This window comes from Chinchilla lanigera, unplaced genomic scaffold, assembly GCF_000276665.1.
Source record: "Chinchilla lanigera isolate Chin_1 unplaced genomic scaffold, ChiLan1.0 scaffold00020, whole genome shotgun sequence".
In the NCBI taxonomy this organism is placed as follows: Eukaryota; Metazoa; Chordata; class Mammalia; order Rodentia; family Chinchillidae; genus Chinchilla; species Chinchilla lanigera.
Genome location: NW_004955421.1, coordinates 18,779,416 through 18,802,933, shown reverse-complemented (window position 1 = coordinate 18,802,933; position 23,518 = coordinate 18,779,416). Strand labels below are relative to the sequence as shown.

The 23,518-nt window shown below is 35.2% G+C and overlaps 1 protein-coding gene across 1 annotated transcript; it reads right to left on the bottom strand.

The window, feature by feature from the left end:
* Positions 1–1,667: 1,667 nt before the first annotated feature.
* Uba3 (ubiquitin-like modifier activating enzyme 3) lies at positions 1,668–21,919 on the bottom strand (the record flags this gene model as incomplete). Its single annotated transcript, XM_013513797.1, is given in 16 exon segments — positions 1,668–2,461; positions 2,732–2,786; positions 2,878–2,941; positions 3,061–3,161; positions 3,473–3,554; positions 3,637–3,673; positions 4,107–4,160; positions 8,286–8,399; positions 8,534–8,636; positions 10,547–10,702; positions 10,996–11,060; positions 11,840–11,883; positions 15,880–15,960; positions 18,078–18,160; positions 20,322–20,402; positions 21,799–21,919. Coding segments are annotated over 16 exon segments (1,330 nt in total), but the record flags the coding sequence as incomplete, so codon positions are not given.
* Positions 21,920–23,518: the final 1,599 nt, after the last annotated feature.

Below are 23,518 nucleotides of genomic sequence, written 5' to 3'. Positions count from 1 at the left end.
TCAAAATACCAACAGCATATTTCACAGAATTAGAGAAAACAATCCTAAAATTCATTTGGAACCAGAAGAGACCTACAATAGCAAAAGCAATCCTGGACATCCCTGACTTGAAATTATACTACAAAGCCGCGATAAAATCACCATGGTACTAGCAAAACAAACAAACAAAAAAACCAACCAGAGGATTAGTGAAACACATTAGAAAATGCAGAACAAACTCCAAACAAATTCAGCTACCTTTCACAAAGGAGCCCAACACCTTCACTAAAAAAATGATAGCCTCTTTAATAAATGGTGCTGCAAAAAGTAGCTTTCTACATGCCAAAAATTAAAACTAGACCCATATCTTTTACCATGCACTAAACTAAAATCGGAATGGATCAAAGATCTAAATATTTAAACAGAAACACTAATTCTGCTGGAAGAGAGGATAAGTAAACCTCTTCAAGACTTTGTTGTAGGCAAAGACTTTATGAACAAAATCTTGACCTCACAGGATATATCACAAAGAATCAACAACTGGGACTGCATCTTATTAAAAAGCTTTGTGCACAGAAAAAAAAAAAAAAAAACACCGAAAAGAATGAAAAGACAATCCACCGTGTGACAAAAAATGTTTGCCAGCTGTTCCTCAAAGGACTAAATATCTATAAAATATCTATAAAAAGCTCAAAAAAATCAGACACCCCCAAATTTAAAGATCCAATCCAAAAATAGGCATCTGAAATGATTAGACACTTCTCAACCAAAGAAGTAAAAACTGCAAATATATGAAAAAATATTCAACATGACTGGCAATTCAAGAGATACAAATTAAAACAGTACTGATGTTTGTTTTACTCTCACTCCAGAAAGAATGGCAAGTCTCGTTAAATCAATCAATAACAAATGCTGGCAGAGCTGTGAGGAAAAAGGAACCCTTCTCTGTTCTTGGTGGGAGTGTAGGCTGGTGCAACCACCACAGAAAATACTGTGGAGAGTCCTGAAAAGATGAAAACCAGAAGTTTCATTTGATCCAGCTATTCCACTTCTGTGTATCTTTGCAAAAGAATTAAAAACATCATACCAGAGTGATAAAAGGCATACCCATGTTTATAGCAGCACACTTTATAATAGCTAAACTTTGTAAACAGCCCAAATGCCCATCAACCAATGAATGGATAAAGAAGATGTTGCTTTTTAGTACAATGAAGTACTACTCTGCCATAAAGAAGGACAGGCTTAAGACATTTCTAGCTAAGTGGATGCACCCTTGAGACCATACCCTTAAGTGAAATAAATCACACACATTTAAATACTGCATTATTTCTCTGGTGTGAGAAACTGAAGTGTAGATAAGGACCAAAATGCATAACAGATATTGGCAAATGGGAAGGAAATGTTCAAATGAGAAAGGGAACAAGGAAGTGGGAGAGGGAAAGGAAAGAAGGGACAAGAAAAAAAAGGAAAAATACAAACAAAGCTTTTGTAAATGAGGTGAAGAGGGGTTGAAGTGAGGACAGGGGAATAGAAAAAAAGAAGATATATCATGTACAGGTACAAATTCTCTATGATGAATGTTATTATGTATTCTAAAATGTGCCAATAAAATTTTTCAAATGTAAAACATACATATATAGAAATTATTCATACATTATGGAACTATTAAACACTTTAGAAAACATCAGTGAAAGAAGTAGCAATGTATGATTTTATTAATAAATAATGCAAAAGCATCTGTGATAACTGTTTAAACATTAAATTTTTTGAAACAGCCAAGTTGGCTTAAATTTGTGCATAACGGCCTGTACGGCACTACAAATACACACATGAAAATATTCCCTATTTCCATGCACAAGTATTCAGCTATAACACTGCTTACAAATTATTATGGACAAGATAAACTGTAACAACCATTATTGATTCGGACTGGAACAATTAAAGGAATATTATGTCCAGTGATAGCCTATGTTTGTTATACTCTGGATGTCAGATTGTAATATTTAAAGTTACTTAAAACTTAATTCCTTGTTTACTCTAAAGGGACATCTTCTGTACTTGTGGTACCCAAATGAAAGCTGAGGAATGCATTTTGACCATAATAACAAAATTCACACACAAGAGGGAGTTTGCCTCCTCCTCTAAAAGTTTTACATTTACTCAGAATCTCTCTCTCCAGGCATCATTTCCTGTATTTCTAATGGACACGTTGACAAGCACTGACCCCAAAACTCTTATCTTCAAGGGAAAGTTACAAAGTTAGAAAAGAGTAGTTCTTATATTAAAAGTCAAATTTCAGCAACGCTAGCTAAAAGTGACATAAATTCAATTTCTTAGCATCCATGAAGTGTATTATTTCCGTAAGTTGTCTATTATGTGCAAATTTATTTTCTTTAAGAAGTAAAATGAAGTTTGAATAGTACAGTCTGCGGTGTGGTGACATCAGCAACTGCCAGTTCTTGTCCATCAACAAGTCCTAATTCTAAAACAGAAAAACTGTAGTTAACCTAAGCAAAAAGCATCTTAATAAAAATAATAATGATACACAAACTGTACAGTTTTATGACCCAGATAACCATCAAAATCCAGTTCTCTTTAGAGAAGGTAATATTTGATTTCTTGGGAGTTTTATTATTTTCCTACAAAGAGTAATAAATTGTATTATTATTTCTAATAGGTAATTGTATCCAGAACAAGTATTTATTACTTTACCAAAAAAAACCTCCACTATTAAACATATTATTTAATATACCTTTCAAAGTTTTGGAAAGATTCGGCCTTGTTCGTTCTTCAATAGAGGTTACCGACTAGAAAATAAAATTATTTTAACATAAAGCATATCAGCATGAAATTAAACTATTAATATAATTTTCTGGGAAAAAAATGAACACTGATCACCTGTAAGTAAAGGGTTCTATTTTTCCCTTCTAATGTGGCTGTGATTGCTGGAGATTTCATCTGCCTAAGTATAATCATGAGAAAAAGTTCTGTGCATCATTTTATATTTTAAAATTTGCTTTTAACATTTTAAAACTTTAAAAAAATGATTTTTACAATATAACAAAAATCCAGAACACTTACAGAGAAGCACTATTGGTTAGATAGTCCAAAACTTCCTGCAGTTTAGCTGATGGAGAAAACTGAATATTTTGAGGAAGTTGGCTACAAGCTGGGCAGTTCTCCTACATATACAAGGCACAACAAATTAAAGACAGGCACAAGAACTAATATTAGTCTCTTTATAAACAAAGAAATGCATATTTCTTATAAGAATTATTTTATGCTTTAAAACCTGTTTGTCCTAAAACATTTCTTTTACATTATTTTGCTGTAAGGTATTTATTTTATGCTATACACCAAAAGACATATAATAGGCAAAGGTCTGGCAGTTAGAAAATAAGATACTTAGGGTATGGGTAATTCTCCTCAATTTTTAAGGAGTACTTAACATTTAAAAATTAAAATATGCATACAAAAACATTTTATTACTAACCTTTCTCTCTGCTTCAAATGTGTAAGTGTACAGCCCATCTACATCATTGAATACCAAGTAATTATTAAGGGGAATGTATGCACTGTAATAAAAAAGTTCATTTTTAATTAGGTCAAATAAAAACATGAATTTATGTACAACTTATTAAATATGAAATTCATTACCTTGTGGCTATTTTAAAAACCTCAGTGGCACACACAGCTGAAGAGGAGAGAAAAATAAATGTGTGTAATGCAATGAAAAATAAACATCTAAGAAATGAGCTATAAATCAGAATAAATAAATTTATAATGGCTACGGATTAAAAATCGATTTTAAAAATACCTCAACTTATTTTTTAAAACTGAGAAAATGAATTTTATACAGTGTTTGTTTTTTGTGATCCATGCAACAGAACAACTTCCATGTCTTTCTTCTTTGTCAGTTTAATGAACAGCTTATGCTGATTAAAAACATATGGTACTACAATGTCCCTTTAACGTTCCAACAGCATGTTCATTTTTTGACCTTTATTACAGAACTCTACCCAAGAAGACATCAAATTCTTAAAACATAAGGACAGAAGGAATGTCAATTAAAATATTAAATCAAAAACCAAAGGAAATAAAACTAAGAGAAAGTCTTTTTTCCTTACCTGCAATGACTGCATTTGTGGAAGCTACTGCAGGAATGATTCGTTTTACTACCCCTGAAAAATTTATCAATTAAAATACAGTCAGTTCCTGTACAAAAGTTATCTTAAATAAAACTATAATCATGCAATAGCATTTTTTCATTTTACAGTACTGGGGATTGAGCCCAAGGCCTCAGGAATGCTAGTCAAGTGTATCACTGAGCTACATCCCCAGCCTCTAAATAACATTTTCTGAAACCTAATTTTTTAGGCTCTCCAGTCAGGAAGTAAGCTTAATCATGAAACAATCTTCTTTCACATTCCCATCATTTTTTGTAGTAAGCTAAGACTCTTAACCTACAGTAACAAAGAAAAGTAGAAATCTTTCAACTGTAGGAATAGTAGCTAATGATTAGGGTTTACTGTGTTGCAGGTATGCATGAAGATTAAATAAAATACTATTTAATTTTCACAAAAGTCTTTATGTTAGTCTGCTATTTAAAGGAAAGGAAAAGGAGACTGATAGAAGTTTTAAAATATATCCATACTTCTACACCTGCTAGCTGGGAGTGGTATATAAACCCAGCTATGCCCGAAAGTGCATAATTTTGTTTTGTTGAAACAGGTCTCCCTATATATAACTGAGGCTGACCTCAAACTATGTAGCCCAAGCAAGTCCCAAACTTGCAATCTTCTCTGCCTTGGCCTCCCAAGTGCTGGGATGATAGACTGGAACACAACACCACCACAACAGGATCAAAGTGCATAATCTTAACTGATACATTATGCTGTACTCAGAGGTTTCTAAAATAGCTACAAGGTAATTAATTTCATTTTTAATATATTGTATGTAAATCCAAAGTTTGAACATGAAAACCGTACTAATTACTCTTCAAATAATTCAGACATTCAATTCACAAAAATTCAAAACAAAATGAAAGAAAGATGTCCTTTTTAAATTTGAATTTTACCTTTTTTTTTTTGAGACAGGGTTTCCCTATGCATTCCAGAGTAGCCTTAAATTCACTATGTAGCCCAAGCTGACTTTAATCCACCTGCTTCAGTCTCCTGAGTGTCAGGATTACAGGCATGGACCATTACAGCCAGATCAGAAAGCTGTTCTTTAGAAAGTATCTTTCTCTTATTCTACCTGAGCTACACACACTATTGAACACAGCTCTCTGTTTCAACCCCATTTTCACATCAGTGTTCACACATCAGGAATGAAGGAAGCCAAACCACTTTTAAAAGCACAAATATCCCATTTCATAACTATATTTGAATCGCTCATTTTAGAAATAAGCAACCATATTAACGATGTACGAAGGAGCACTGCCAGATGTGTTCCCCAAACCAGAAGTAGGCTGGCCAATTTCAGAAACTTCAGACAAAAGGCAGATATTGCAGAAGACATAAACAAAAAATATAGAGCTAAGAGACTGGAAAACTTTTTTTATAAAGTTGGTTCTGACCATATGATTCTACACAGCGTTAAAGGGGATACTGAGAAGCGATCGTAAAACGGAAGCGCTGCCACAAACCACGTCAGCCAGATACACTGAAAGGGGAACAGGTAGTCACAAATGGTGAGAAGCAGGGAAGAAAAGTATCTGTTCTTATACAACTTTCATTTGGATGGGGGACAAAATATACAGATATATTTATTTCAGAATTTCAGATACTGAAGAGTTCAAAATAGAAGATGAAATGACATGTGACACAAGTGACAACAGTAAGCACAGTCCATTACACATGCTCAGGGAAGGCCCTCTTGGGGAGATAATAATTTGCACTGAAACTTAAGCCACGAGAAGGATCCAGCCATGCAATAACTTGGGGAAAGTTCTGCGAACAGTAATGGCAAAGGTCCCAGACCAGCGAGGTATCACAGCATAAGTGTGAGATACTCTTTGCATTAAAAAAAGAAGGCTGCCATTAATTACTGCTGATTAATTATAAAAAGGTAAAACAGCTGGGTGTGGTGGTGCACGCCTGTAATCCCAGCACTCGGGAGGCTGAGGCAGAAGGATTGTTCCAAGTTCGAGACCAGCCTGGGCTACAAAGTGAGGTCAAGACCAGCCTGAACTGCATAGCAAGATCTTGTTGCAAAAAGACAAAAAAAAAAGGTAAAACAATGAATGGTGCACTTAGGTTGAACATTAGGAAAACTGTTCAACTGGATACCTGAAGGGTAAGGCACTGGCCTTGAAGAGACCCTCCAAGACTGTACCAGGCGCAGTATTTATGGAGTATTAAAGCTCTGTGATACAGACGAAGCTGATGTCAAGGAAGACAAAACAGTCAATGTAGCAGGAGTGGAGGGAGCAACAAGGACTGTGTGTGGCACACAACAGAAAGCACAAAGCTTTCCAGTGAACGTGATGACCCATGCTGGGCAAAACTTTGTGTCTATCTTTTGGAAACAGGGTTTTGCTGTGTAGTTCAAGCTGAGCTTGAACTCACTCTGTAGCCCAGACAATCCTCCTGCTTCAGCTTCCTGAGTGCTGGGATTACAGGTGTGCTCCACCATGCCCCACTGGACAAAACTTTAGAAGGAATGCACTGTAACTAGACTGGAAGCCTACTGATCACTACGCCTGAGCAATAGGACTATTTCCTGAGACAGCTTGAGCTGGACTAGCCTCATTTGTTACGGGGACTAGCTTAGCAACTCAAGATGCTGTGGAAGAAAGTCTATCTAGAGTTCAGTAGAGTATTTGGAAAAATCTTTCATACACCCTTGTGAACAAGACAAACTTCTCACAGATGAAGTACTCAAGGTCTGATTAGAAGGAGATAAATCTAAAAGGGCTTGATAAGAGGTGTGATTGAGATGGCTTTTCTCAAACAATTCAGTCTTACTAAAATACTTAGTTATTTGCAAAATAAAAAGAATATGATTTCCAAAGTAATAGGTCAAAGTTGGCACAAGAATACAGAGAGAAGGGGTCAGGGATATAGCTCAGTGGCACAGTGCCTGCCTGGCAAGTCCAAGGTCCTGAGTTCAATTCTCGGTACCAAAAAAAAAGAGAAAAAGAATACAGAGAGAAAAGAGCAAGTTGAATTTTAAGAATAAATTTGTAAGAACTTATACTTGGGTATAAAAAATAAAATACCCTCAATACTGCCAAGTCGGAGATGTGGCTCAGCAATTGCGCAGATGCAGAAAAGTACAGATGTTAGCCCAGAATAACACCAAAAAATCAGAAGTACAGCATCAACACACACAATTGACAATGAAAAAAACCCGCTTTCCTTTAAGACCAGCAATTATCAGAAGTCTGATATAAAGTAAGACCAATCCTAGAATGCTGCTTTCTGGACTAATTAAGACAAATATGGGTATATGGAATATGATTAGAGAAAAATAGTATGTTGAGGACCTGAAGTCATGCAATGCTTCCAAAGGTCAAAGCAACTAGCCAGGCGTGGTGGTGCACGCCTGTAATCCCAGCACTCGGGAGGCTGAGGCAGGAGGATCGTTGGGAGTTCAAGACCACCCTGGGCTACAAAGTGAGCTCAAGGCCAGCTGAACTGCATAGTGAGACCCTGTCTCAAAAAGACAAAGAAAAAAAAAAAAAAGCAACTAGGCAAGGTTAGCGTAGTAATAAAAATGTGCATGGAATAGAACCACTGTCCTGAATATTAAAGCTATTACTCAAAAGAGAGTAAGAGCAATGGGGCAAAACTCAAGACTGAAGTAGAGATTTTTGCTCAGTATACACAGTAAAAGCCTAACACTCTTGTCCAAACATGAAATACACTGCCTCCAAGAGGTAATAAATTCCTCTTCCTTGAAAGATTTAAGTAGATGGTTGGAGCAGGGACTCTTTCAATCCTAAAAGTCTATGATTTTATTAAATCCCCTCTGAGTAGTAGTATGAATTCTGCTGAACTTGATTCCCACCTACTTTGAGTTAATTTGGATATATTTCCAGGGTATCTTCACTGATCCTCAAATGGACAGTCCTATCCATCCATTTGACTTAGAATCACTTAGCATTAGGGGCTGGGGATTTAGCTGAGCGGCACAGCACCTGCCTGGCAAGCGCAAGGTCGTGAGTTCAATTCCCAGTACCGGAAAACAAACAAACAAACAAACAAATAGAATCACTGAGCATTGAATCTCCTCAAAGTATCTCCAATCCTCTAAAGAGGGATTATATCAGGATCATAACTCATGACAATTCAAACAATTACCTTGAGTGAGTCTATATGTAACACCTCTAATATTATATTGTGATGCTCTCTCTACAGATTTTTGAAATATCCACTGAATATGTTCAGGATCATCTCCATCTAATGGAACCCCTTCTGTTTAAAAAAGAAAAAAGGAAGAGAAATAAATAATCATAAAGCAATTTGTTTTCAAATGAAATTATTCAAATGAATAATATAGAAAAATACATATTTTATGTAATTCTAGATTATTAAATTAGGTTTATTACCTCCAAAAGGTTGCTCTTTAGGCCACTGCAACATCCTTACATACTCAATACAGTGCTCTGGTAGCCTGGGCATAGATGCAATGGTGCACATGGGAAAATTAACCTAAAACCACAGTTCGTCTTTTTTAGTGAATTTCAAGTGATGGATTTTTTTTTTAAAAAATGTGATTTCTAGTTATCTTTTAATTTGTAGCACTTATAACTCATCTCAGACCTCCACTTATATAAGCAGAACATTGTATACCATTAAAAGCACTTCTAAAACTAACAAGGAGCTTCTGACTCACTTTAGGTTGACATACCTATAAAGACAGGTTGCCTTACATTTTTTAAGGTATATAAATTTAAGCTTTATTAGATCACAGAAAAATGCTAAATAGATTGTTCAGTGTTTATATGATATTTAGACGTGACAGTATAAAACAAACTAAAAAAAGCACATTCATAGATATCAACTTTAAGTACGCACATAAAATTTTTAAATTTATAATCCAAAATTTTTAAATTTATAATCCAAAATTTAAACTATCCTTTAAAATGGGTACAGATTAATAAACTCCATCTTTGAAAACGTCATTCTCATGCCTGGCATTTTTATGTCCCTGAGATAGGTATAGTAGTTTTCTTTTATCTGTGGGGCACGCATTCCAAAGAACCCCCAATCAATGTCTGAAACCATAGTCAGTACCAAACCCTATATGTAATATGTACTATGTTTCTCTCCACATTCTTTATTCTAAAATAAACTTTAATTTCCAAATTAAGTATAGTAAGAGTAACAAAAATAGTTAATAATAAAACTATACTATAATAAAAGTTATATGAATGTGGTCTCTCAAAATATCATTGTATTATAGATCTTAGCAACCTCAGCATACAATTCTTTGTTTCCTTATTAAGAACTTTCACCTTTTCACTTTAAGTACTTTAAAGTTTCTCTTTTAAACTCTCCAAACTGCCAGAATCACTGTTCCTATGATTTGAGGCCATTATTAAGTAAAGTAAGGGTTACTTGAACACAAGCAGAGTTACACCTTAACATTCAATGTGATCACCGAGACACCTACTAACTGATTAAAGGGCAGGTAGCCTACCTGCCCATGACTCCAACCCTGGCCAGACAAAACACAGTGAGACAGGGAGAGATTTCTACTACTCACAATGGCAAACAACCTAGAACACAGGAATTGTTTCCAGAATCTTTCATTTACTGTTTTCAGACCATGGCTAGCTAAAACCATGGAAAGCAAAACAGGGTGCAGGGAGGGGCTCCTGTGTAGGTAAAAGCCAAACATACGGTATCTCTAACGCAACATAAAGTTTCATAATTCCCTTTGATCCCTACTCAGCTAATAAAAAATTAATACAAAGGGCTGGAGATTTAGCTCAGCGGCACAGTGCCTGCCTGGCAAGCACGAGGTCATGAGTTCGATTCCCAGTACCGGAAAAAAAATAAAAAATAAAAAATAAACAAACAAATAAAGTAGAAAATTAGAACAGTATTAGAACTATGATATGCAGTCCTTGTCTTTCTTCAAATAGAACAGAATTTATTTCACCTGTCTTCTTAATATACTTTAGTTGTGTTAAATTTACTTATTTTTGGGATGTCTATTCGTTTAGGGTGTTTTCTTGGGGGCAGGTGTTTTATTTGTTTGTTTGTGGTGCTAGACATTCAACCCTGGGCCTCATACATGGTAAGCACACACTCTACTACTGAACTCTTAGCATACAGCTATTTTTTTTTTTCTTGAGACGGGGTCTCAATATGCAGTTCAGGCTGGCCTTGAGCTCACTTTGTAGCCCAGGCTGGTCTCAAACTTGCAACGATCCTTCTGCGTCAGCCTCCCCAGTACTGGCATTATAGGCGTGCGCCACCATGCCCAGCTCAATACAGCTATTTTAAATACATGTTTACTCCTATTAAATATCTTAAATGTTGACTAAAGGTAGTAATTCAACTCTAATTCTAACCCAAAGTTCTATAAAATGTAAGTATACTTTTCTGATTACCTGTGGTGGATAAAGTTCCAGTGTACATTCGATACAAGCAGTCATTCCAGGAAGAATCACCCGAGCATTTCCTTTAAAACCTTCTGTACCCCCATCTATCATAGGGACAATGGAGCTTGGATCTAACACACCATCTTCATAATTTAGAAGAGATATCTAGGAAAATGTTTTAAAGGGCTTAAATGGAGGAGCTGAGAATTAGAAAAGAAAAAAGCAGCCTGCTTCCAAGTAATTCTGTGAGTTAATCTTGCTACTAATATATTAAATCAAGGGATTATAGTAACAATGCATCCTCACCTGATAATCAACCACTGAAAATAAATAGAGAACCACATTTATTTAAATGAAAATTAAATAAATCTTCAAAAACATGATGTATAATTCTGAATTTTGGTATACCAAAGAGCAGCAGCAATAACTTCAGAGATCTATAACATTAAAATCTTTACCAGCATTCCATTTATCCATCTTCTGGCTATAATAGAGTCCAGTCCACAAACAATAATATGAAATTCTATGAGAAAAAAACAGGAGGTTTAGTTTTTAAAAACTGCAGTTCCTATGATATTTTAATGTAAGCTCATAGACTGTAACAAATGTACCATTCTAGTGCGGGACACTGATCATAGGGAAGTTGGGGTAGGGGCACATGGAACCCTATGAAAAGTATAGATTTCCCATTCAATTTTGCTACAAACCTAAAACTGCTCTAAAATAAAGGTTTTTTTGTTTTTTTTTGTTTTTTCTTTTTTCAGTTTTTTTCCGGTACCGGGAATTGAACTCACGACCTTGCGCTTGTCAGGCAGGTGCTGTGCCGCTGAGCTAAATCCCCAGCCCCTAAAATAAAGTTTATTTAAAAAGCAGTTACACAAAATAATTCCCACTCTCAGAAACAAATGAAAAAGTACATTTTATTATTATAATTTCTCTTTCTTGCAACTCCTGATCCTTGAGCAATTCTCACTCAAGTCAGCACAGAAAAATACACCAAATGGTGCTGATTAGGAATCGCCTCTATTTGTTGCTGTTGTTGTTGTTTTTGGTACCGGGAATCGAACTCAGGACTTTGTGCTTGCCAGGCAGGCACTTGTGCCACTGAGCTATATCCCTGGCCCAGCTGATTAGGAATCAAAACAATGCCATTTTTTTTTTCAGGTAATAACCTAATGGAAAAGCCAATCTTAAGACAGGAAATCAACTCAAAAAAACAGCCTTCAAATAAGCTAGTAATCTTCAAAGAGGCAGCACCTAAACATAAAAACTTTGGAGTTTAATGTTACATGAACAACTTACGTCGGTAGAAAGTGTCATTAAAATCTTGGATCTTGCTGAAATGTCTGAATACAACTTAAGGAACTTAAACTAAGTAGTTTTTAATTTCTAAATGAATCTAATTAATACTGCCATCCAGAAAAAAACTATGTATTTACAAGAAATAAGTAAGCAGTGTTCAAGGCAGTGGGATTGAAGGAGTGTGACAGAATGAACAGAACTGCTTTCTGACAGAATTCTTTCCTACCTTCCCTTTCTACCTATTTAAATTTCCTCAGCCCGGAACCCCGTTTGATTATATTAACATTCCTGTTAGGAGCTACACCCTTACTTTGCTTTAGGTTTTATATAAAACCATAAACTCTGGCAAAGGAAAAATGTGTGAGTCTTTAACCATCAGCTTCAGAAAGACACGCAAGTGTTTAGAGTGCAGGCAACACGCACATTATAGCTCCTACCCAACTATGTGACTTTAAATTACTACAAAGCTAACAAATAAATACAGAAAATTTAAATAGTTTTTTCAGTTGCTACTTCATTACTGTTAGCTTTTTGGAGAAAAAGAGGAGCAAGACAGACATTTTTGCTATCTCTCTCATGTACGGAAGTTTTCAAGCCTCTTTATACCCTACCAGACTCTATTATCAGTCCTCCTGCACTTGGAGGCTGAAAAGGAAATCTCATTCAAAACTGACTTATAGTAGTCAATCAATCATTGCATATAACCTTTTAACAGTATATGTGAGTAAAAATTGTTTTAATTTTTCTAATGGAGCTATTCTGGTAGTACAAATTATACTGCTTCTCTAAAATGAAGATAATCCATATATTTTTCAAGCAACACAAAGAGGGAATATACATAATATGCTTGTTCTACAATTTTCATTCTTGCCTACAAAGCCATAAAGAATGAATTCAATTCTCTCTCACATTCAGATCACTATTCCTTTTGAACACCAGGCAATCAAGAAACTATCAATAGCCAGACTGAGATTTTAAAAAAGGAAGAGAAACAAAGTAATACTGCTAGGCCAGCAGGAACCATCCATAGCTACACTGAGAATACATACAACCATACATACATACATAAGCAACCAATGGGAAAAATAGCAATAAGAGGAAGCCCAAGAAGTCCCACACCCTGGATTCTATGTAATACTCAAAGATTTCTAGGTCTAATAATGGGGATAGAGGGAATAAGAATACTCTTTGTTTCCTATACAGCTCTGTATTTCCATTTAAAACTTTTAATTTTGGGATAATGCAGATTCACAGGAAGCTGCAGACACTACAAGAAGACCCATGATTACACCTTACATTAGTACAACAAAACCATGAATGTACTGGTACACTGTGTGCACAGCTGTCATTAAACACGTATTTGTGTAAATCCCACCTCAGTCAGTACGTAACTGTTCTATCACCACGAAGACTGCTCTTGGTGTACCTCCTTATAGTCACACTAATCCTTAACCCCAGGCCTAATCCCTCACCTGTCTTCCACCTTTCTGTGTCATTTTAAGAACGTTATATACATACAGTATTTGCCCTACTGAGGTTAGCAGTTTTCATTCAACAGCATAATGCCCAGGAGATACCGTTCTAGTTGGTATATGCTTTGAGTTATTCCTTTGGTATTCCTTTTTCTTTTTGGTATATGCTTTGAGTTATTCCAAACTATATGTCATTAAATAATTCCCCCACTAAGGGAAGTTTTGTTTCCAGTTCTGGGCCACTACAAATAAAACTACACTCATTAGTGCACATGCTTTTATGCAGACCTAAGTACTCATTTCTCTAAGATAAATGTCAAGAAGTGAAACTACTGGCCCATACTTAGATTTTTCAGCCACATTTTTTCCAGATGATTATCCCATTTTACATTTCCTTCAGCAAAGGATGAATGGTCTACTTTTTCTTCTGTATCTTTGCAAGCATAAGTTACTTTTTAAAAATTTTAGTCTAATAGGTATGTAGTAGTATTCCAATGTAGTCTCATTTTGACACTGAACATCATTTTATAGATTTTTTTGCCATCTCTTGAGTAAAATACTCCTTCATAGCTTTTGTCCATTTTAAAATTACATCATATTTTTACCACTGGATTTCAAAGTTTTTTTATATATACTTGGTCCTCCTCATCAGCAGGTTCTACATGCATGGATTCAATCAACTGTGGTTCAAAAAATTTTTTTTAAAAATTGTGTTTAGCTTGGCATGATAGTGAAAGCAAGTACTATAATCCCAGCACTCGAGAGGCTGAGGCAGGCGATTAGAAGTTCAAGCCCAGCCTGGGTAACTTAGTAACTTAGTAAACCTTATCTCAAAACAAAAAACTGAAAAGGGGCTCAGGATGTAGCTCAGTGCAAAGGCCCTGGGTTCCATGCCCAACACAGGAAAAAAAAGTTACATGTAGTCAGGCACGGTAGTATATCTCTGTTATCCCAGCACTGAGGCAAAGAGGGTTAGGAATTCAACACCAGCCTACGCTACATAGTATGAGACAGGCCTGAGCTACATAACAAGACTATCTTAAAAATTCAAAAGAAAAAAGCTGCTTCTCTACTGAACATGCACAGAATTTTTTCTTGTCATTTCCTAAAGAACGTAAGAGATGATTTAAAAGTATAAAGGAAGAAGTATGCAGGTTACAAGCAACTACTCTATATTTTCCTTATGGATCAGGCTTTTGACATAGTTTTAAGAAAACCATCAAACCATGGGTTGCAATTTTTCTAGTTTTACAAAGTATACATATATCTATTATCCATTTTGTTACTTTTTATGTAAGATGTGAGCTTCAAAATTCATCTTTTTAAATCTAGATATCCAACTGTTCCAGCAGTTTGTGGAAAAGTCTACTTTTCCTCCACTAACTGTTTTTTATGCCTTTTAAAAAATCAATTTGCCATACTGTACTTGTTTTGAACTATTTCTAGCTTCTCTATTCTGTTCTACCAATCTGCGTATGCCTCTGTCCCTCTGACATGACCAGTCTTAACTCTAGTTACTATATAACAAACTTGCAAATATGATGATTCCTTCTGTTTATTTCAGAACTGAATTAGGTATTCCTTTCCCTTCCTAAATAAACTTAAGAATAGTCTTGTGTATGTCAACAAGAAATTTTGCTAATATATATACATATATATATATATTCCCCCCGCCCCAGTATCGGGAATCGAACTCATGACCTCGTGCTTGCCAGGCAGGCACTGTGCTGCTAAGCTAAATCCCCAGCCCTGCTAATATTTTGATAAAAACTCTGTTATACACGTATATATTTTGGTGGACAAGAAACATCATTAGGATACTGAATCTCCTCATACTTAAACATGGATTCTCTCTGTATATTTAGATCTTTGATTTCTTTCATTAGCATTTTGGAATTTTCAGTATATAAGTGATAATATATAATCTTATTTTTAGATTTGCACCTAAAATTTTTTGTAATGGTAGTAAATGGCAACATACCATAAATTTTAGTCTCCTGGCATTCACTACTAACATAAGGAAATACAACTGATTTTTTATGCAGGTTTTTGTATTGTATGAGAACTGTTACATAGAAATATCATCTGCTGACTTTATATAAAACATTAAGTTCCTAAAAACAAAAAAACAAAGAATTAATGTTCCCTAGATCTAAATTCACACAATAATGTGAATTCTCCTTTAAAAGTATTTTTTAAAAATAAAAATATATACATTAGCTTTCTATTTGCCTCACAATATGTTCACTGTTTACTACTACAAGATAACATAATTAGATCTAGTCTAGGAACTTATAGTCCACTAGAGATGTGCAACCGATACTGACACTAAGGGCAATAAAGCAAAGTAAAGTTAGATAATGACAAACACTATAAGCTTCATTTAAAAATCAAGGTAAAAAAACTTATATAACCACCATAAAGACAGAATATAAAACAAAATGTTATTAGCAGTCACCTCAGTAATAAGGCTATCACTGCCTTTCTTTGTTATTCTCTATTAAACACCTCTTCTACAATAAATAAAAAATGCTTTAAAAAAAAGTAGAACTTCTGTGAAAAGGATACGGAACTACATTACAATTAGGAATTCTGTCATTTAGAAATTCTGCAGCAACTTCAGCCTTAGGTCTTCCAACATCTTTAGGCCTACAGGAAAAAATTATATTTAAATTATCATTCATAATAAATATAGATGATGTATACAATTAACTTTCAGTTATACAAAATCCAGTGAAATTACTTATAAAATATTTACAAAGAATATCTTTATGAAAATATTTTTCTATCAGGAGTAACTTTAGATGAATAATTATTCAATCCTAAGTATCAACCTTTGCTTATGGTTCAAATTAACAAGTCTAACTATGTATTTAAGTGAAAATTTCAACACTGCTTTTTTCCCTCAGGAACAGCGTAATACTGGCATGTTTCGTGGCCACTTTCCACCTTGGCATTTCCCAGGATAAAAATCATCCCAGACCCAGAGTCTTCTAGGTATTAAGCCTGAACCCCAGAAACTCAGGGTGTCTGTTACTATGCAAATCTTGACTGAAAAATACACAATGAGATTCATTCTAGAGGTACAAGAACTTTCTATTACCACCACTTCCCTATGTGTGCTGATTAGTAAATTCTGGCCCTGTAAGAAGGCTTAATCGTGTTTATAAAGAAGGAATAATTCTAAAGGCAACACCTAAAAGTTCTAATATTATCAGCATTTTCTTTATTTTTCTTTTTTTTTTTTTTTGAGACAGGCTCTAGCTAGGTAGTTGAGGCTGGCCTTGAACTCACTATGTAGCTCAGGCTGGCCTCAAACTCATGGCAATCCTCCTGTCTCACCCTCCTTAGTGCTGGGATCATAGGTATGTGTCACCATGCATGGCTATCAACAGTTTAAAGAAAATATAAACGCTAAACATAAAGCCTTAAAATGGTCCTCCTTCATAATAACCAACAATTTAAAGGGAAGAGCACAAATTACCCCTTCCAATCAGTACAAGCAGTATTTTCTTTCCTAATATTTCCTAATTCTCTTCACAGAAATCACTCCTTTGTGTCTACATAGTGTTTCATTACTTTTTCATAACATACTTTTTATCACATAGATGCCTATCATACAACTAGTCTAGAAAACACCTGGAAGAAAGTCGTATTTTAACTCTTTGTATTCCTTCATATCTAGCATAAATAATTTAAATCAATGAAAGTAACACATCAAATATGCTTGTTAGAAATTATATTTATTTAAAATTGGAATTTCAAACAAAAACACTTTAACAGCTCAGTTTTTCTCTTCTCCACTAAAACAGTATTCTTTTGATTCAAATGTCATATAGGTTTTATTCTCACCTTGTGTAACTTGCATAGAAAACGCTCTGCTATAATAGAGTTTGATATTAGTACGGCATTAGTACTCTACCCAGAGGGTACACAGAGGGGATAAAGTAAACTTCCACGATTCTCCTAAGTTATGTACTTTATGTGCTTTCACAGTAGATACCAAAAAAAGGAACTTCTGGATGGTGTGTGTGGAGACTGCTAATTTACCCTTCCTGGATTATGGGATGTGACATCTCATTCTAAAACTGTGGTCTTTTATACACATTATTCTTATTGGACATGTTGCCCAGTTTACTTAACTTTGAAAGCAAGTATTTACCCTTAGGATTACTCTGAGATTAAATATGGTAACACAGATAAAGAGCTTAGAAATTGCTTAGAATCATAAACAGTAAATGTTAAGCAGGGTATGGTGGCATACGTCTGTAATCCCAGCACTCAAGCAGCTGAGGAAGGAGGATCGTTGCGAGTTCAAGACCAGCCTTGGCTACAAAGTGAGCTCAAGGCCTGCCTGAACTGCACAGCGAGACCCTGTCTCAAAAACAATAAATAAAAACAAAAATAAACAGTAAATGTTAACTATCATCATAATCTTCAACCATTTCAGCCACAAAGTAAAGGACACTGCCTGTTATCAATAGCCAATCATTTCAGTGGACTTTCTTTAGAACATTCATACACCAAAATCTGTCAGACTGAGAAGAGCCCACAGGAAAAAAGAATGTATTTGCTTACAAAATTACTTTCACCCTAACGCCCAAAGTTTTCTTACAAAATGTTACCTAAAATTGAGTAGCAGCCCTTTTGTTATCTCTTTTTTAAATAAAGTAGTGTTATCGTCTCTTTTTATTTTTTTTATCATCTCTTTTTAAAAGACATTTCATGTTCAAATGTTTATCAGAGTTTAAAGATATAAAACTTACCTAAATAAAAACTGCCTATTTAGATTGGAAACATCTATAGTGTCCATGTCTATGACATGGATCTGTCTAAAACCAGACAACGCCTGTGGGAAGAAAAACAATTCAATTAAGCAGAAGTTTCCTCACATTTTTAAAAATTTAAAATCTGTTTTCAATGTGGTTCTAAACCTACAAATTCTCAGTAAAATTCTGCATAATTTTATTCTGTGGCTAAAAAAAAAAAGTCTTACAAGGCATAAAGAATATAGAGTTCTTGTAAAGGTCAAAAATGTGTACCCACTTAGTTTAAATAGCCTATAATCAAAACAGAACCCAAAATTTCTATGGCTTTTTGCACCTGTTTCACCTTCTTTCTCAGTACCTTTTTCAGAAACCTTTTCTCTTAGAACTAGGAAGCCCATCTCATATCCTGCCTTTCCCCACAGTATTTATTACCATCTGGCATACTATGTATTTCACTTGTCTTTTTCCTTCAATTAGAATGTGAACCCCACAAATACAAACATCTGTCTGTATTGTTCAATGTTATACAGGCAGCATCTAAAATGATGCTTGACATATGGGGAAGAAGGCGCAATAAATAATAGCTCAATCAGTGATATTAATGTCATAACTTTTTTTTTTAGAATGAACCTTGAAGAGGCTTACTGTCACAAAAAAGTTCATCTCTTATGTGTTTATGTCTGAAATAAGCAAAGTAGCAAGTGATAAAATTGAAAGCCCTAGTTTTTTTGTGTATATGGAATTACTTCTTAATATAATAAGTAAAAAACAGAACCACTCTGCTTGATGACTAATCCTCAGATTTAATCCTTTTTTTTTTTTTTTTCTGTCTTTTTGAGACAGAGTTTTGCTATGCAGTTCAGGCTGGCCTTGAGCTCACTGTGTAGCCCAGGCTGGTCTCAAACTCAACAATCCTCCTGCCTCAGCCTCCCGAGTGCTGGGATTACAGGCATGTGCCACCACGCCCGGCTAGACTGAATCTTTAACTTTTTATATTTAAAATTAGTATCTATCACGTTATCAAATGATGGCTTGAAAATGGAAAGAGGTAAGCTTTAGGACACTTGTACATACAAAATTCCTAACAAAAACCAGTGACTAAGCTCCACTAAATCCCTTTCTGGAAGTTTCTTGCTTTCACACTGCTAGAGTATTTAAGCCCACAATATACCATTAATCTGGTGCCCCTCCACTGAGTACAGTATATCAAACATACTATTTATTTCATATGAGACTTGCTTCCCCAGTAAATCTCTAAATTCACCACACAGATCATGGTGACCTACAATTCCCACAGAATCCAGCAGAACAGTGAAGCTTAATTAAGTTTTTGCAACTTCACTAGCAACGACATTAGTGTTTCCTAGCAAAATTAATGTAGCTGTATTTATATTTAAACTGGAATTGCCTCAGCCAATTATGTAGGTCCTCCATCAATGCATATTTTAGCATTTCCCCTTTCCTAGACACTAAGCCCGGCCTACATCTCTAAATCACCCCTCCCATTTTTGTTAAATAAATTGATGAAAAAACTTAGAAAAAGCTAATATGCGGCTATAAGAAGTTAACTAAACCAATTAATTATACAACAAATTATGGACATCTAATCAGTATACAGAAATAGTTTCATGCAAGGTTTAGAGGTTCCTAATGTTTTGGTTATACCACCATTACGGTCCTCAAAAATTACCATTTTACTAAGTGATAGAACGACCTAATGCTTCACTGAAAAAAGAACGCTTGTCTAAGAACTGACCCAGATCAGATTCCAGGCACATCATTATAATCCAGAAATACTAGTTGTTTCACTTTCTGAACCTCAATATTTCTCTCTAAGAGCCTACACACCTAGCTGGGTTATTTGGAGAGAAAAAATAAACAATAAATTATTTGAAACTATACTAAGTATGAATTACTTATTTAAAATGTACTTCAATGTAATAAAATAAGCACTTTGAAAGAGGAAATACCAAAATATGTCTGGCAAAGAGCAGAAAAGAAAATGGAAGTAAGAAATACTATCAATGACTTTATGGTTTAAAACTTTAAAGCATAAAAGGTCCAAAATTACAGCTATTTCAATTACTGCCTAGAATTTCACCTACTAAACTTATCTAATAAAGATTTAGAAGAAAAAGTTAATAATCACAAATTTTTCTAGTATGACAGCAAAAGGGTATACTTATCACAAGAGAATATTTTATATTTATATATACATACATATTTATAGGTATATATTACCAGATTTTTCAGGAGCTCACATCCTAAGCCGCCAGCTCCAATGACTAGAACTTTACATGTATCTAACAAAAACTGGAGAGACTGTAAAGAATGGAAAGGCATATTAAAATCTAGGTGATGACCCTAAGTACCATTAATAAAGCAACAAATTCTACAACAGTTTCCATAAGTCAAGAAAAATAAAGAGCACATTTTGTATTTGACTGATATCAAATTTATGAATTAAAACCAGACATTCTAAAATCATAATGATTTGAGTTTTAATGTTTTTAAACAGACTTTTAGTGTTCAAACTAAAAGGCTTTTGTTTGGTTTTTTTTTTTGAGACAGGTCCCAGGCTGGCCTTGAACTCATGATGCAGCAGCCCAAGCTGACCTGAAAACTCTAAAGCAATCCTCCTGCCTCAGCATTCCAAATGCTGGGATTATAGGCATGTACCACCGCCCAGCTAATGCACATTTCTAATAAGAAAAACTATTTCTAGCTATTTTTCTTTAGTTTTTGAGAGAAGAAAACATTCAATTCAGTTACTTTCCTGAGTTCCTAGAAATAGAAAAATTTAGAAATCTTAACAGAGGATCAAGAATTCTGTAAGTTATTTGAAGTTCTAAAAAAAGGAATAGGTGTTTTTGAACAGTGGGTAAAATTCATAAAATATAAGATGCTAGGAAAAAAAAAAAAAAACTCTTAGAAAATTCCGTATCAGCAGAAATACTTTGGAACAATTACTAAAGAGAGTGACAATCCTAAATTATCAGGCAATAAAACTTTAGAACCCAAGAAAATATGGTGCATTACCCAAAGAAAGGCAGAATTAATACAGTTCTGCCCAACATTAGAGGAAAAAGGTTCCTCAGATTAGACCCTGGCCCAAACTCAAGAGCGTGCACAGTAACTTCTAGGAATACCACACTATTTCTGTTTCCAAGCATTATCTCTTCCTGAACACCAAAGGACATATAAACACATTTTTAACTCTGTAATAAAAAATAAATTCTATTTGAACACACACTTTCACTTAGACATCAGCCCAAAATTCTATATGCTTGTTAGATAGCATACATATTTTTAACATGCAAATAATCACACTCAATGCTAAGATGTTCATTCCAAGTAAATTTCAAAATTTAAACAAGCACACCTACATTCCTATCAAAATTAACTTCTAACAGCAGGGCTACAAAGTAAGAATGTGTCTAAGAAATCATTCTAAACAGTAATTTTAAGCATACCAGTATCCAGAATGAAGTCATAGTTATTTATCTCTTGAAAAATTCAACTTATATGAGAAATGTGGAAATGACTCAAATGTTAATCAAATAAAAACCAGCTATAAATATTCAGTACTTCAAGATTTAGTGTCACAAAACAAGCTTAGTAGTACTTGCATTATAAAAGCAAATTTAAAAGGAAGCATTTCATTATTTCTGAAACGAAGAACTGTTAGAGCAGTTATTTAAAAATAAACGTCTCTCACTTCAGTGCTCGGTTCGAAATCAGGGTGTGTGAAGGGTCCAGATCGCTCGAGGAACTTCTTTACATGGTTCCAGCGACCTTCCCAGTCTCCAGTGTCCCCACACCCACCATCAACAGCCATTCTGCACAGAACACAGTAAATTCAGCTGCAAAGATCAGTATGAAAAAGCCATACCTACAACTATTACGGTTCCCCCAAATGACAAGGTAACCACACTGCACCTGCTCAAATAAAAAAGGAAACCTTCCATGTGGTTATATTCATGCTTTCCAATTTCTTGTCTATTATATGATTCATTTAAAATTAAGAGCTGTAGGTATGCAGGACCGAGGATATAGCTCAAGTGGACCTTGCTTAGCTTGTTCAAGGTCCTACGTTTTATCGAAGCACCACAAAAATACAAATAAAACAAAATGAACTATACGTGTTCTTTCTAGCCTGTGTTTCTGAAGGAATTCCCATCAAACTTGGAATACTGATCAATCCGCGACTTCTCTATGTTTGGTATTTACAAAAGATCACTGCAAACCTTCACCACGTTTAACATACCTAAAGAAGTAACAGACACATGGGACGGGCCGACTTTCAGAATGTGATGCTTCAAATATAACAGCACTAATCTGTCCTTTCCAAATTTTAAAGGTGTGGTTTAAAGATCATTTTTTATGGGAACTTTCACACGTTTTTCTCAGAGAGGTCTCAGTTTTCAAAACAGAATCTCTTCATACCATGAGATAAGTTTCTGCTCTCACTAAACACAAAAAGTTTTAGGTTATAATTACGCCACAGATAGCCACTGACATCTGGAAACCTTTCTGAACCCACAGCTGAGTAAGGCAGGGCTCTTGACAAAATGCATGCACGGGATTTTCTAATCACAAGAGTCACGTAAGGTTGTGCTATTTCTTCATTCTCTACTTTCCTCTAACCCAACAAATTCGAACTCCAAATACATTAATGAGGTCCAATTTCTACAAAAGGGACCCAAAAGTATTGCTTAGCAATAAAGAGCGTAGATTTTGATGAAGAGCTGGTTGGTGCCACAACTCAGGGCACTATAACCTTGAGCAGATTACGGAGCAGCCATAAACCTCATGTGCAGGTTGCGTGTATCTACTTCTTGGGGCCATGAGGATAAAGAGATAACCACCCAGAGGACTTAGTACAGCACTTGGCATACGGAAAGCATTCAGACTTTTAACTGTCATTTTATGCAAAGGGAAATGAAACGTGGTGAGTAATGTGAAATTACGCTTGTCATTCTACTTTTCTTGAGTTGAAATGCAATTATCAGAGGGAAATACCTACAGACCAAGGCAGTACTGGTAATTGGCAAAAAAAAAAAAACTTCCAAACTCACCACACCCAATACCATAGCATCTTCCCCTCCCACGTAGGGAGGGGAATTAAGTCAGGCTGGTCAAGCGAGAAAACACAGTTTTCGATCGGTGACATCAGCACAGAACCAAGGATCTGATAAAGCGTAGGTGTGCAGCAAGTGGGGAAATAAGCTGTGCGGGTTACCATCTCCTTTAGGACCCAATTATTTTGCAAAAATGGTTGAAATGCTTAATACGATCCCTGACACAAGGAGCACACGCGTGAAAAGTTCGCGATTACTACTGGCTCGGTGTTACGAAAGGCAAAAAACAGCCTGGCGCGCGGGCCGCGCGTTCCGAGCCGCCGTCCGCACGGGCGCGGGCGCAGCGGTCCTCCGGCG